Below are 15,223 nucleotides of genomic sequence, written 5' to 3'. Positions count from 1 at the left end.
CTAAAACTTATAGCAGCTTAATACAAGGAGGAAAACAGTAAAAAAAAAAGAGCATAATTTATTTTTAACTAAAAGACCCAAAGTCTGCACTATAAATTTTAGCTTTGAATTCCCATCCCTTTTAGATTAATCCACCTTGTGGCCCGCATTTTAATCAAAGCCAGTCAAGTGAAAGGTGATTAAGTGTTAACTTAATAATCCATTCCATTACGGAAACAGGAAAATAAAATGGCCCAATTAAAACATTCAAGATACTTCAAAAAATTGATACAACTGCTTTGGATAGATGGCTTTAAACTAGAGAAAGAGCTCAAGTTTACAAAGCTAGGAAAAATAAGGAAATTCATATGTGGGATTATTCTCCAAAATGAGAGTTGTGATGAATTTGGTGGAGAAGGACACTGAGACAGCAAGTTTGAAGATGGAAGGGATGGTGTACTTCTGAAGAAGGGCTTTAAGTGAGTTGTGATATGAACAGCAGATGGCTACCAGAGTTCATCCAAGATTAAGAGAGGCACTTACATGGCATGCTATATTTCTATAATTTTACATTTGGTTTTAAAATTTTACTTACATTATTGAAGTCAAAGGAAAATTCCTTTTTTCCTCCCACTTTAATATTCTCTCCGATATTAAAAGAGGTAGTGCCCAAGGTTTCATCCATCACATAATTTGCGTCCATTAAAGTAATCTGAAAAAGTAGACATCAAATCTTTCATGCACAAGTATCCACAGTAATACAAGCAAGCAACACATTAAGGTAACAATGTAGTTTTTTCTCCACGCTGAACTGAATACTTATTTAAGCATAAAATCTTTCTACACAATGGGAGACAGAGGCACTGGGTTAGGTGGGTGCTGGAGTAACAAATGACTTCAGTCACAATTTATATCTCAATGTTAGGATCACAGCACAAGAAGCTTCATTCTGGGGTAAACTGATACACAACCTCCTGCATGAGGATGGGCACATCATTACTGTAATGAGATTTTAAATGGTGCTTTTCATTTGAGCAAGGGAGGGAGAAAGAGCCGCTGCCATTTTAGTTGGAATTCGAATACGTGAAGAAGGGAACAATGATCTTAAATGCATTCTCATAGCAAATATTCCCGAACAAATGCCATCAGGATAATGTTCATTCAAGTAAGGACAGCAAAGCTAAAGCACTCTTTCAAGATTTTGGAGTGAGCTGTTTTTCACAATAAATGTATACCTTCATGCCTACCTTCATTACAATTAATTACATAGAATTGAACTGAATATCCGATAACTATTTTCAGAAAGAGGATACTCTACCTCCATAATATTCTTCTCGTTTGGGTCAAGAAGAAATTCAAATGTCTCATTCCACTCAGGGTTGACAACATTGTTGAGATATCTGCTCCGTTTTCGGCCCTCTGGTGCCGTGGGGATGAACAGTTCCACGTAAGGGTCGGGAGTGTCAACTGAGTAGTCACAACAGGGAAAAAAATATCAATGCTCCACCTTGAACCTTAGTTTTTATTCTACTATATAAATGAGGTTTGTAAAACAAAATTTCAGTTAAAAATAACGTTTTCTATAGCCTATGACTTAAATACTTTTACTCTCGTATTTAGCCTCAGCATAACAAATCTTGATACCAAGGGAGTAAAAAACACAAAATGCTGGCAGAACTCAGCAGGCCAGACAGCATCTATGGGAGGAGGTAATAACGACGTTTCGGGCCGAAACCCTTCATCAGGAGTGAAGTAACATGGGATGGTCGAGGGGGGATAAGAAGTGGGGGGAGGGATAAAGTAGAGAGCTGGGAAGTGATAGGCTGGAGGGGAATGGGCTAGGGGGAAGGTAAGAATTATGGGAAATAAAAGAGAAAGAAAGGTAGGGCTGGGAGGAGAGATTATAGTGAGGGGGAAAAAGAGAGAGAAAGAGAACCAGACTAAAATAATAGATAGGGATGGGGGTAAGAGTGGGGGGGGGGGGCAGGGGTATCAACGGAGGTCAGTGGGTTGGATATTCATGCCGGCAGGTAGGAGGCTACCTAGGCGGGAGATAAGGTATTGCTCCATCGACCTGCGTGTGGCTTCATCTTGACGGTAGAGGAGGCCATGGACAGACATGTCGGAGTGGGAGTGGTCTGTGGAATGGAAGTGTGTGGCCATAGGGAGATCCCGCCACTGCTGGAGGACCGAGCGCCAGTGTTCGGTGAAACGGTCTCCCAGTCTGCGGCGGGTCTCCCCAATGTATAAATGGCCACATCGGGAGCACCGGATACAGTATATCACCCCAGCTGACTCGCAGGTGAAGTGGTGCCTCACCTGAAAGGACTGTCTGGGGCCTGGGATGGTGGTGAGGGAAGAAGTGTGGGGACAGGTGTAGCACTTCTTCCGTTTGCAGGGATGAGTGCCTGGAGGGAGGTCCGTGGGGAGGGATGGGGGGATGAATGGACAAGGGAGTCGCGTAGGGAGCAAACCCTGCGGAAAGCCGAGAGTAGGGGGGAGGGGAAGATGTGGTTGGTGGTGGGATAGGCCACGTGCAGGTCGATGGAGCAATATCTTATCTCCCGCCTAGGTAGCCTCCTTCCTGCCGGCATGAACATCCAACCCACTGACCTCCATTGATACCCCTGCGCCCCCACCCTTACCCCCATCCCTATCTATTATTTTAGTCTGGTTCTCTTTCTCTCTCTTTTTCCCCTCTCACTATAATCTCTCCTCCCAGCCCTACCTTTCTTTCTCTTTTATTTCCCATAATTCTCTACCTTCCCCCAGCCCATTTCCCTCCAGCCTATCACTTCCTGGCTCTCTACTTTATTCCTCCCCCCACTTCTTATCCCCCCTCGACCATCCCACGTTACTTCACTCCTGTTGAAGGGTTTCGGCCCGAAACATTGTTATTACCTCCTCCCATAGATGCTGTCTGGCCTGCTGAGTTCTGCCAGCATTTTGTGTTTTTTATTTATTTCCAGCATCTGCAGATTCACTCATGTTGCCTTTGATACCAAGGGATATAGCTACTCTGCTTTTATGGAAACTGCATGATCATGATATTAAATTTGAGGTTTGGAATTTTCTTTTAACACCTACTGTAATAAGGCAGAAAAGACTTTGCTTAAACAGCACAGGATAGATAACAAAGTACCCAAGTCAATCACTCTGTATAAAAAGGAGAGGACACTAGGAAAACATAACTGGCTCATTGAACAGAGAGGTTTGAACCTCCAATAAATCACATGGCTGAGGGTGCCATAAAGCTTTAAAACCTTCATCTTTCCAGCAAAATGGATGACTTCATATCAATCCATATTGTACCACACCTACCACATATTGGCATATTCACTCCCATCTAAACTGCCTCCGAAGCTCGCTGTATTTGCGTGATAACTTGCATTTCTACTCATTTTTGTAATGTTTCTATTTTTTGTAATTTATTATTTTATTGAAGTTCATCAAACATTTCCATAAGGTATATTTCACTGTACATATATATATATCATATATTCATATTTGTCACAAATCTCCACATTGTATACCTCAGATAAATACTCTTATAGAAAAAAGAGGAAAGAAAGAACAAGCAAAAGGAAAAAAACTATATACAAGTAGGGAGTGATTTTTTTTTAACAACAGATTCATTGATTTGTGAGAATAAAATCAGGCCTATGAGGCATTATGTAGTTAAACCGTTTTTCCCAGTATGAATCAAATTGTTCCAACTTATGATTAACAGATGCTGTTATCTTCTCCATTTTGTAAATGTCCATTGTAATTTCCATCCATGCGTGTAAAGTTGGGCTCTCCTGTGATAACCATTTCCTGGTAAGAGTCTTTTTACCAGCCACCAACAGTATATTCATTAAATATTTATCTCTTTTCACCATTCTTGAGGTATATATCCAAAATATATGGTCTTACTTTCTAAGGGTATTTCACATTTAAAAATGTCTTGTAGGGCATTGTGTATCCCACTCCAATAGTCTTTGATAATGGGGCAATCCCAGAAAATAAGATAATGGTTTGCATTTTGACTTCCACAATTTCTCCAGCAAACAGGGAGATTACTATCATAATGGGATTTCTGAGAGGGTGTAATAAAATACCTTACCAAGTTTTTCCATTCAAACTCCCTCCATTTCTGTGAACTGGTAACACTTCCATTGATATCTCCATATTATTGTCCATTCTTCCTCAGATATAATTATCCCTCCTTCCTTCTCCCATTTTGTTTTAATGTATGAAGTCGAATATGTTTCAAGATTTAACAAACCCTTACACACGCTTGAAATGATTCTACTACCATTATCTGAATAATATGCTTTTCTAAATAATTCTATCAAATACGTACTTGCCTTGGTTGCATTTTTAACCCCCCCCCCCCCATGAACATACAGTCACATCTGCAATTACCAATAAGTCTTGTTTTTCTAATAGGTGTTTCTCTTTCTAAAGGTTACATTTGGTTCCTTCAATCATTTCACTGACATATATTGTGAGTACCATGAGGAAAAGCATTCAGAAAAGTAAATTCTGTCTTTCTTAATTTACTTGAAATTAAATCCCCCAATTTCTGTGCTGCAAAGCAACCTCATGTTTGTGGACTGATGGATGTTGATTCAATGATATAATCCACACTGTTGCCAAAGGAATTGCAAGCTAGCCTTAGAATAGAGTTAAGAACTAAAATTAATACTGCCGTAGTGTGCATTAATTGGCACCAATAACTATGTATCTTGTTAAAAACAATAACTAGTAGTGCCCAAAGAAATCTTTATTTTCTTTATTTTGTGGAATGCTTGAAATACTCTGGAAGTGTCAAGTAAATGGAAGACAATTCTGCATCATGTAGCTATAAAACAACAAACATAGCTGGAGAAACATTCCTAAGTTATATTGGGTTAACACATTCGCCAAGTTTAACACTGATTTGGCTTTTGATCCTTAATGTAATTGACCATCCCGCTGTTTTTGCACAGGAAACACTGGTACATCTTGAGTGAAGGACCATTTCTCCTCAACCCAAATCAACACGGCACTAGTTGTTAATTTAGCTAGGCTGTTATTGTGGGATGTTTTCTGCAAATTTATACTAATGGCACATTTAACAGAAATCACTTTCTACAAGGAAATCTTAAATTCATTTAAGGCTAACTTTAAAAACTAAAAAGGAAGCCATCAAAAGACTTAAACCTTATATTAAACCAAGAAAGCTGAGAAGGAGTTAACTGTAGGTGAAGCAACAAAATCTGCTGGAAGGATCTCGGCCCGAAATGTTGACTGTACTTCTTCCTATAGATGCTGCCTGGCCTGCTGCGTTCCACCAGCATTTTGTGTGTGTCGCTGTCTTACACCCTTCCTCATTCCACCAATCACCTCAGATTCTGCTCTCACCACTCCCCTTGTTATATTGGCTGCCTCGCCTCCCTCACTTTCAGTCCTATTGCAGGGTTTTGTCGATCTCTATACTTCCTCAGTTTTTGATCCTTCGTCAGGACTAATTGAAAGAAGAGATAGTAAGAGATTTGAAAGTGGAAGGGGGAGATCCAAAATGATAGGAGAAGACAGGAGCGGGAGGGATGAAGCCTACAGCTGGGAAGTTGGAGAAGGGAAAGGATCATGGGACGGAAGGCCTAGAGAGAAAGAAAGGGAACGTCGACTGTACTTCTTCCTATAGATGCTGCCTGGCCTGCTGCGTTCCGCCAGCATTTTGTGTGTGTTGCTTGAATTTCCAGCATCTGCAGATTTCCTCGTGTAAATCAGCAGGCAGGTAGCACCAGGGAGGGGAATGGAACAGGGAGTGGAGTAGCAGGTGAATAAAGAATAGGGGACTAAAAGAGCAGGGTGGCAAGGTGGTGGGGGGGGGGGGGGGGGGGGAATCCTGAGAGAGCAGGTGGTGAGGTGGGGTTCTGTGAAAGCTGGGCACTGAGGTGCGGGGGCTGTAAGAGGGAGGTGGGGGGGGGCATGAGAGCCGGGAGCGGGACAGTTGTGAGAGGCAAGGGGGGCAGGAGACAAGGGGGTTAGGGAGGAGAAGTAGTTGTATAGGTGATGGGGACAGCACACAAAAGAATGGGAGCGTGCGAGGGAGGGGGAGGGCTCATGCGGAGGGGGAGGGAGGAAAGGAGTGAGAGAGAACAAAGGATCATGTAAAAGTTGTAACATACAGGTCAGATCTATTGGAAGAGAACCAAAATAAAAAGGAGCATTTTGTAAATGCCTTGTACAGCAGGAAGTGTCTGGGCTCTGGGTATGGAGAAAAAGTGAGATAGTATTACAAATAAATAACCAACAGCAGAACCGGTAATTCTGAGACAAACAAACAATACACACTGACTAAGAGTTTTGAATTTGATATGAAAGACTTGAATACATTCAAAGCAAAGACCTTCAGTCATCTGAAATACTATAGAGTGAAAAGCAATGGGGAGAGAACAAAAAAAAAGTCATGTGCATACCAAGACTGGGTCAGCCATGACTTTAATAAATGGCCAACCTAGTTTGAAGAGCCAGTTGGCTTTTCCTGCTTCTGGTTATTATGTATTCACAGCTGAAGTTAAATTAGCGCTTGTAAAAACACAGTTTCACCAAGCAAAAAGCTTAGCCAAGATTTTGCATATGCTTTAAATTTTCATGCAAATTAATTTGAATAAACATCAAGAAATTAGAAAAAAAATAGCAACTGTCTTGTGCGTTCCGATTTGCCCGTGACAATCAATAAACTAACTTTTCAATTCCAGAGTTGTTTTTCATGTGAGAAACGGTCATTATTAGTTCATGAACAGTTATGACGGGTGATTGATAAGTTCGTGGCCTAGGGTAGAAGGAGTCAATTTTAGAAAACCAAGCACATTTATTTTTCGACATAGTCCCCTCCTACATTTACACACTTAGTCCAGCGGTTGTGGAGCATATGGATCTTGGACCTCCAGAAACTGTCCACAACAGGGGTGATTGATAAGTTCATGGCCTAGGGTAGAAGGAGATGAATTATACAGCTCTCGTTTACATGGACATGCAGTTCCACTCTTTGAGTGATTATGCAGAAAGCTTTAAGTCAATAACTCATCTCCTTCTACCTTAGGCCACAAACCTATCAATCACCCCGATGAGTTATGAATAGATGAGTTATTAACTTCAAACTTTCTGCATGATAACTTAAAGAGTTGAACTGCATGTGCATGTAATGAGAGCTGTATAACTCATCTCCTTCTACCTTAGGCCACAAACTTATCAATCAGACATCTGTAGACACTTTGTGGAGGGCCAAGATCCGTATGCTCCACGACCGCTGGATAACTTCTCTCTTCAGTGGCTGTCAGACATCAGTTCAGTGAGCATCATGACACCCTGAAGCTGTTAAGACATCAAACTGCCCGAGTAACCAATCACAATGAAGAATTCTCAAAGGTGAAATTCTTCAAATTTTTCAAATTCTCTGAAAATCCTGCCAGTGTTCTAAAACCAAAATGCAAGATTATATATTCATGTTCAAACTAAAGTTTTCAATTTCATATGTGACTCTGTTTTGTTCCCATGTGACTACGAAAATAAACCATTAGGTCAAATACGAGGGGTGATTGATAAGTTCGTGGCCTAAGGTAGAAGGAGTCAATTTTAGAAAACCAAGCACATTTATTTTTCGACATAGTCCCCTCCTACATTTACACACTTAGTCCAGCGGTCGTGGAACATACGGATCCCTTCTTTGTAGAAGTTGGCGACTTGGACCTCCAGAAGTGGCCCACAGCAGAGGTGAGTGATAAGTTGTGGCCTACGGTAGAAGGAGATGAGTTATTAACTTCAAACTTTCTGCATAATCACTCAAAGAGTTGAACTGCATGTGCATGTAAGGACAGCTGTACAACATCTCCTTCTATCTTAGGCCACGAACTTATCAATCACCCCTGCTGTGGGCCACTTCTGTAGGTCCAAGACACCGACTTCTACAAAGAAGGGATCCGTATGCTTCACGACTGCTGGACTAAGCGTGTAAATGGTCTACGTTGAAAAACAAATGCGCTAGGTTTTCTAAAATTGCCTCCTTCTACCTTAGGCCACAAACTTATCAATCACCCCTCATATATATGGTAATGAGGTCAAGTAAAGGTCAGAGTCTGGCAAAATCAAAATTGCCTATTGCTGTATAAACATGGGCTTCTAGTACTGGTATGTCCTAAAATATGCAAATGATTTACGGGAGACAGTCCTGGCCCCCCCACTACCTTCACAACTGTCAATTTCCAAACACATCAAACCAGAAGTTTAGAGATTGCACATCATTTTCAATCAGCTCACAAGGTTCTTTGAATACTACAGCAACTCAGTCCACTCTCCACCCACCCAATGATACCGGTCATTGTAGAACCCTGAACTGTATGTCAGCTAGCCAAAAAAGGATATCAAGTCAAGTCAACTTTTATTGTCATTTCGACCATAACTGCTGGTACAGTGCATAGTAAAGATGAGACAATGTTTTTCAGGACGATGGTGTTACATGACACAGTACAAAAAACTAGACTGAACTACGTAATAATAAAAAAAACAACACAGAGAAAGCTACACTAGACTACAGACCTTCACAGGACTGCATAAGGTGCACAAAAACAGTGCAGGCATTACAATAAATAATAAACAGGACAGTGGGGCAAGGTGTCGGTCCAGGCTTCGGGTATTGAAGAGTCTGATAGTTTGGGGGAAGAAACTGTTACATAGTCTGGTCGTGAGAGCACGAATGCTTCGGAGCCTTTTCCTAGATGGCAGGAGGAAGAAGAGATTGTATGAGGGGTGCATGGGGTCCTTCATAATGCTGTTTGCTTTGCGGATGCAGCGTGTAGTATAAATGTCTGTGATGGCAGGAAGAGAGACCCCAATGATCTTCTCGGCTGACCTCACTATCCGCTGCAGGGTCTTGCAATCCGAGATGGTGCAATTTCCGAACCAGGCAGTGATGCAGCTGCTCAGGATGCTCTCAATACAACCCCTGTAGAATGTGATGAGGATGGGGGGTGGGAGATGGACTTTCCTCAGCCTTCGCAAACAGTAGAGACGCTGCTGGGCTTTCTTTGCTATGGAGCTGGTGTTGAGGGACCAGGTGAGATTCTCTGTCAGGTGAACACCAAGAAATTTGGTGCTCTTTACGATCTCTACCGAGGAGCCGTCGATGTTCAGCGGGGAGTGATCGCTCCATGCCCTCCTGAAGTCAACAAACATCTCTTTTGTTTTGTTCACATTCAGAGACAAGTTGTTGGCTCTGCACCAGTCCATTAGCCGCTGCACCTCCTCTCTGTAAGCTGACTCGTTGTTCTTGCTGATGAGACCCACCATGGTTGTGTCATCGGCGAACTTGATGATATGGTTCGAGCTGTGTGTTGCAGCACAGTCGTGGGTCAGCAGAGTGAACAGCAGTGGACTGTGCACACAGCCCTGGGGGGCCCCTGTGCTCAGTGTGATGGTGTTGGAGATGCTGCTCCTGATCCGGACTGACTGAGGTCTCCCAGTCAGGAAGTCTAGGATCCAGTTGCAGAGGGAGGTGTTCAGGCCCAGTAGGCTCAGCTTTCCAATCAGTTTCTGAGGGATGATTGTGTTGAATGCTGAACTGAAGTCTATGAACAGCGTCGGAATGTATGTGTCTTTTTTGTCCAGGTGGGTTAGGGGCAGGTGGAGGGTGATGGCAATGGCATCATCTGTTGAGTGGCTGGGACTAGGCAAACTGCAGGGGGTCCAGTGAGGGGGCAGCAGGGTCTTGATATGCCTCATGAAGAACCTCTTAAAACACTTCACGATGATGGATGTAAGTGCAACGGGACGGTAGTCATTTAGGCAGGACACTGAAGACTTCTTCGGCACGGGGGTGATGGTGGCGGCCTTGAAGCACGTTGGAACGGTGGCGCTGCTCAAGGAGATGTTGAAGATGTCAGTGAGAACATCTGCTAGCTGGTCTGCACATCCTCTGAGCACTCTACCAGGGATGTTGTCTGGTCCAGTAGCCTTCCGTGGGTTGACCCTGCACAGGGTTCTTCTCAGGTCGGCCACGGAGAGACACAGCACCTGGTCATTCGCAGGAGGGGTGGACTTTCTTGCCGCCACGTCATTTTCCGCCTCAAACCAGACGTAGAAGTTATTCAGCGCATTTGGGAGGGAGGCATCACCTGTACAGTCAGGTGATGTTGTCTTGTAACTGGTGATGTCCTGGATGCCCTTCCACATGCGCTGCGTGTCATCGCTGTCCTGGAAGTGGCTGTGGATTAGCTGGCCGTGTGCACGCTTTGCCCCTCTGATGGCTCGGGACAGTTCGGCCCTTGCTGTTGTTAGAGCTGCCTTGTCGCCTGCTCTAAAGGCAGAGTCACGGGACCTCAGCAGCGCACGCACGTCTGTGGTCATCCATGGCTTCTGGTTGGCACATATAGTGATGGTCTTGGACAGAGTAACATCATCAATGCACTTGCTGATGTAGCTGGTCACTGATTCTGTGTACTCCTCTAAGCTGGTGGAGTTGCCATCGGTTGCAGCCTCCCTGAACATGTGCCAGTCAGTGTGCTCAAAGCAGTCTTGAAGAGCAGAGATGGCTCCTGCTGGCCAGGTTTTCACCTGCTTCTGAACTGGTCTGAAGCGCCTGACGAGTGGTCTGTATGCTGGGATTAGCATAACAGAGATGTGGTCTGAGTAACCAAGGTGGGAGCGGGGCTCTGCCCGGTAAGCGTCGGGGATGTCTGTGTAAACCAGGTCCAATACGTTCTCCCCCCTTGTTGCAAAGTCCACATAATGATGGAATTTGACTTAAGGTCCGCGTGGTTAAAATCACTGGCGACAATAAACAGACCATCAGGGTGTGCGTTCTGCAGTTCGCTAATAGCTCCGTACAGTTCACAGAGCGCCTCCTTAGCATTAGCGCTGGGGGGAATGTAGACACCGAATATAAGGACAGAGGTGAATTCCTGTGGCAATTAAAATGGTCTGCATCGAACTGCCACGAACTCCACTAATGATGAGCAGTGTCTGGAAACCAGCACAGAGTTCTTACACCATTCTGTGCTGATGTAAACACATAAGCCACCACCGTGAGTCTTACTGGAGACAGCTGCATCTCTGTCCAAACGAAACAAAGCTAGCCTGTCTAGCTGGATGGCAGCATCTGAAATCCCATCAGTGAGCCATGTATCTGTGAAGACAAACGCGGAGCAAACTCTGTACTCCCGCCGAGTATTACATTGGAGTTGGATGTAGCCCATTTTATTGTCCAGGGAGCGGACACTGGAGAGCAGAATGGACGGGAGAGCTGGCCGGCTAGGGTCTGCTTTTAGCCTGGCACAGACCCCTGCCCGTTTGCCTCGCTTCTGCTTCCTCGCACATCGCTTTTGACGTCTCCATCTCCGGCTCCCAGCATCAGGCAAGTCTGAGGAATGTAGGCCCGTTCCCCTCAGCAAGCCGACGTCGCGTAATTCAACCAGCAGATCTTTGTGAAGGTTTGTTTTTGGGCGATCTCTGTATTGTAGTAGTATCTGGCGATGGTAGATAGCCGCTCTGTTATCCATGTGCCCTGATCGAAAATTGTGTATCAAACTTAAAATAGAAAATTAAATTAAAGGGATATGAAGGCCTAATGTATGGATCGGCTGAGCTGCAATTCATGCTGTTGGAAAGAGTCAGGTTAAACTACAATAAGATAGGAGATATTTTGAAAATTAGAGAAATATTCCCTCTGCACTCATCTCTCAATCCTCATGGCAGGAACTAGTCTGGATAGAAACAATGGGAATTTGTTGTTCATTGGTTTTAGTGAAAATGATCAGAAAATGTTTAACAAAATATTTAGATTGCACAGATTGAAAGATCATTAAAATATTACTCATTAGCCTCTCATTAGAGATTCCACTGGAGACAGGCAAGATGCATTCTCAGTCTGACAAAGACAGACAAGCTTTGAATATACATGGTCCTCACATTGAGAGGCATTGCTGTTCCCACCCTGGCACACACAGTCTCTTCAGGGCTCCTCTGAGATCACAAGGTATCCACAAGGCTTTCAAGATATTGAGATGATCCAGTTAGTAGTGAAAATATGCACCAGAGAGTGTTCAGTAAATGAAGTGAGCTGCCAGTTGAAGTGGTTGAGGTAGATACATTAACATTTAAAAAGACACTTGGACAAGTACACAGATGGGATAGGTTTTGGGGGGGGGGGGAATATGGGTAAAATGGCAGTTTAACTTGGCATGGCTCAGATGGGCTGAAAAGCCATTTTTTGTGATAAATGACTGCTCAGCATATTAGCTGCTGGTAATCTGCAGGAATTCCTGCGGCAGCCTCAGATCATTTAAAAGCTTCTGGCCCACAACATCATCAGGCATTTATGAGGTAAGGAATGGGGTGGGGAGAAGAGCGCCATGTACTTTAAGTGCAAACAAATGGGGATTTTATTCAAAAAGGTTGAGAAACACTGCCCTGATCATCACGTTCTATTAATCGTGGACAAGGGACAGGAACAATCTGTGCTCACCACCCACTTTAAGCACTATCATTAGCTTTCTCTGGTTTCAAAAGTGGCATTATGTTACGTACAAAGCATCCTTTTTAAAAGTTACAAAAGTTTTAAACCGCTGTTTGATGTCTATCCTGGGTGTTCATGAACAGTTCATTGCCCTTTAGAATCAAGACCTGCCTTTATTATCATTGCCAAAGACAACCAGATTGAGGCGCAACCCTAGACTGTGCAAAACACATTTCCAATGCATGCAGTGTGGCTCAGCAGACAGCATTTCCAACACTAAGTGAAGACACACTTCATCTCAGTCACTGGCCTTAGAGTGCCAGCAAAATCTTGGGAAGCAAAAGGCAGGGAGGGGGTTTTCAATATTACTTACTCATTCACAGGATAAGCATTGCTGGCAGGCCAGCATTTACTGCCCATTCCTAACCTCTTGAGCAATCATAACCCTAGAACAGCACGACACTGCACAGGCCATTCGGCCCATGATGTTGTGCTGACCTAGATACCAGCTTATATAAAATGCTCTCCTCCCTCCTGTGTGTCATCCATTTCCTTCCATTCATTTCATATTGACATGTCTACCTAAAAACCTCCAATTTCACCGAACGGTCTGATTCTACTACCACCCCTGGTAATCTGCTCCATGCACCGATCACTCTTAGTGTCACCCCCCCCCCACCCCCCAATCTGGTGTGGTGCTTGACAATTCTATCCTGGGAAAAAGATTGACTGCCTACCCTGCCTATGCCTCTTATAATTTTAAAAAAGGAAACCTCTATCAGGTCTTCCCTCAGCGTATGATACTCCAGGGAGAACAACCCAAGTTTGTACCATCTTTCCTTATTGCTTATGCCCTCTAATCCAGGCATCATCCTGGCAAACCTCTTCTGCACACAATACATACTCCAAGAGCGACAAGCTCTTACCCTTATATTTAACATCTCTGCCACTGAAGGCAAGCATATCATATGCTTTCTTTACCAACATATCCACTTCCATAGCCCCTTAAGGACCTGATCCTCAAGATCCCTCTGTATCTCAATGCTATTAAGGGTTCTACCATCCTTTCTCCTCTCACTTGACCTCCCAAAGGGCAACAACTCACACTTGCCCAGATTAAACTCCGTCCGCCACTTCTCTGGCCATACCTGTAACTGATCCACCTCCCACTCTATTCTTTGATAGTTGTTTACATGTCCACAAGTCCATCCACTTTGGAGTTATCTGCAAACTTGCCAAGCCACCCAACTACAGTAAATTTTTAAAGCCAAGGCCAAATCTAATTTATGATCAAAGTACACTCAGTGGCTATTTTATTAGTTAATGCAGATATATAGTCAGCCAATCATGTGGCAGCAACACCATGCATAAAAGCACACAGACATCGTCAAGAGGTTCAGTTGTTGTTCAGACCAAACATCAGAATGGGGAAGAAATGTGATCTAAGTCACTTTGACCATGGAATGATTGTTGGTGCCAGATGGGGTGGCTTGAGTGTCTCAGAAACTGATCTTGTGTTTTCATGCGACTGCCTCTAAGGTTTACAGTGAATGCTGCAAAAAAATAAATAAATCGAAGAGCGGCAGTTCTATTGGCAAAAATGCCTTGTTTACGAGAGAGGTCAGAGGAAAATGGCCAGACTGATTCAAGCTGACAGGAAGGTGACTCAAATAAGCATGCATTACACCAGTGGTGTGCAGAAGAGCTTCTCTGCATGCACAAGTTGAACCTTGAAGTGGATGGGCTGCAGCAGACCACAAACATAAACTCAGTGGCCAGTTCATTAGGCACCTCCTGTACCTAATAAACTGGCCACTGAATGTATGTACAAGTCATATACCACCTCAAAATCCATTTTCTTGCAGGCATGTACAGGAAAAAATACACTAATTTACATAAAATACATAAAGACGGACAACTAATGTGCAGAAGACAACTTGTGTAAATAAATAATTCAGAGAACATGAATGGTAAAGTCATTGAACGTAAATCTGTAGGTTATGGAATCAGTTCAGAGTTGAGTGAGTGAAGTTACCCATGCCAGCTTAAGAGCCTGACAGTAGTAGGGTAATGACTGTTCCTGAACCTAGTGGTGTGGGACCCAAGGCTCCTGTACCTCCTGCCCACTGCTTGCTGTGAGAAGAGAGCATGACATGAGCGGTGGGGTCCTGTGGCAACACTCCTTGTAAATGCGCAAGATGCTGGGAGGGCTTTGCATGTGATGAATTGGGCTGAATCGATCAAGGGCAAAGCCCACCCCATCACTGAGCACACATGCACCCAAACCATTTATCAGATTTCTGAATGGACAATGAACCAAAGTACACGACCTCACTGTATTTTCTTCTTTATATTTGCTCTATTTCTGCACTACTTGCTTAATGTAAATACATTTCTTTTCATAATATACAGTTTTTTTGTTATGTATTGCAATGTACTGCTGCCACAAAGCAACATATTTCACAGCATATGCCAGTGATATTAAAACTGATTCTGATCCCACTGAGGTCCCAGAACCAATTCTTGCAGAATAACACCGGTCATGGACCTCCAGCTAGAACAACAGCCCTCCAGCCCTTCTCCATTTTCAGTGAGCAAGCCACCTCTGAATCTAAGCCCCCTGGATCCCATCAATGTTTATCTTCTGAATCAACCTACCACAGGAGACCTTTTCAAATGCCTTACTAAAGTTTATGTTAATAGATTCCACTGCCTTACCCTCACCAAGCTCCTTTGTCATATCCTCAAAAATCGCAAACAAGT

The 15,223-nt window shown here is 43.6% G+C and overlaps 1 protein-coding gene across 5 annotated transcripts in view; it reads right to left on the bottom strand.

Annotated features, from left to right (window-relative positions):
* Positions 1 to 15,223, bottom strand: part of LOC140737090 (cytosolic phospholipase A2-like) — a 240,955-nt gene that overhangs the window by 92,109 nt on the left and 133,623 nt on the right. For all 5 annotated transcript variants that reach the window (XM_073063260.1, XM_073063261.1, XM_073063259.1 and 2 more), the window contains 2 exons: positions 1,298 to 1,446; positions 575 to 691 (listed from right to left, as the gene is read on the bottom strand). In XM_073063260.1, coding sequence (XP_072919361.1) covers positions 575 to 691; positions 1,298 to 1,446 — 266 coding nt within the window. The remainder of the gene's footprint in view (positions 1 to 574; positions 692 to 1,297; positions 1,447 to 15,223) is intronic.

Source organism: Hemitrygon akajei, chromosome 12 (assembly GCF_048418815.1).
Source record: "Hemitrygon akajei chromosome 12, sHemAka1.3, whole genome shotgun sequence".
Classification (NCBI taxonomy): domain Eukaryota; kingdom Metazoa; phylum Chordata; class Chondrichthyes; order Myliobatiformes; family Dasyatidae; genus Hemitrygon; species Hemitrygon akajei.
Note: the sequence above shows the minus strand (reverse complement) of the source record. Positions and strands in the feature narration are given on the sequence as shown.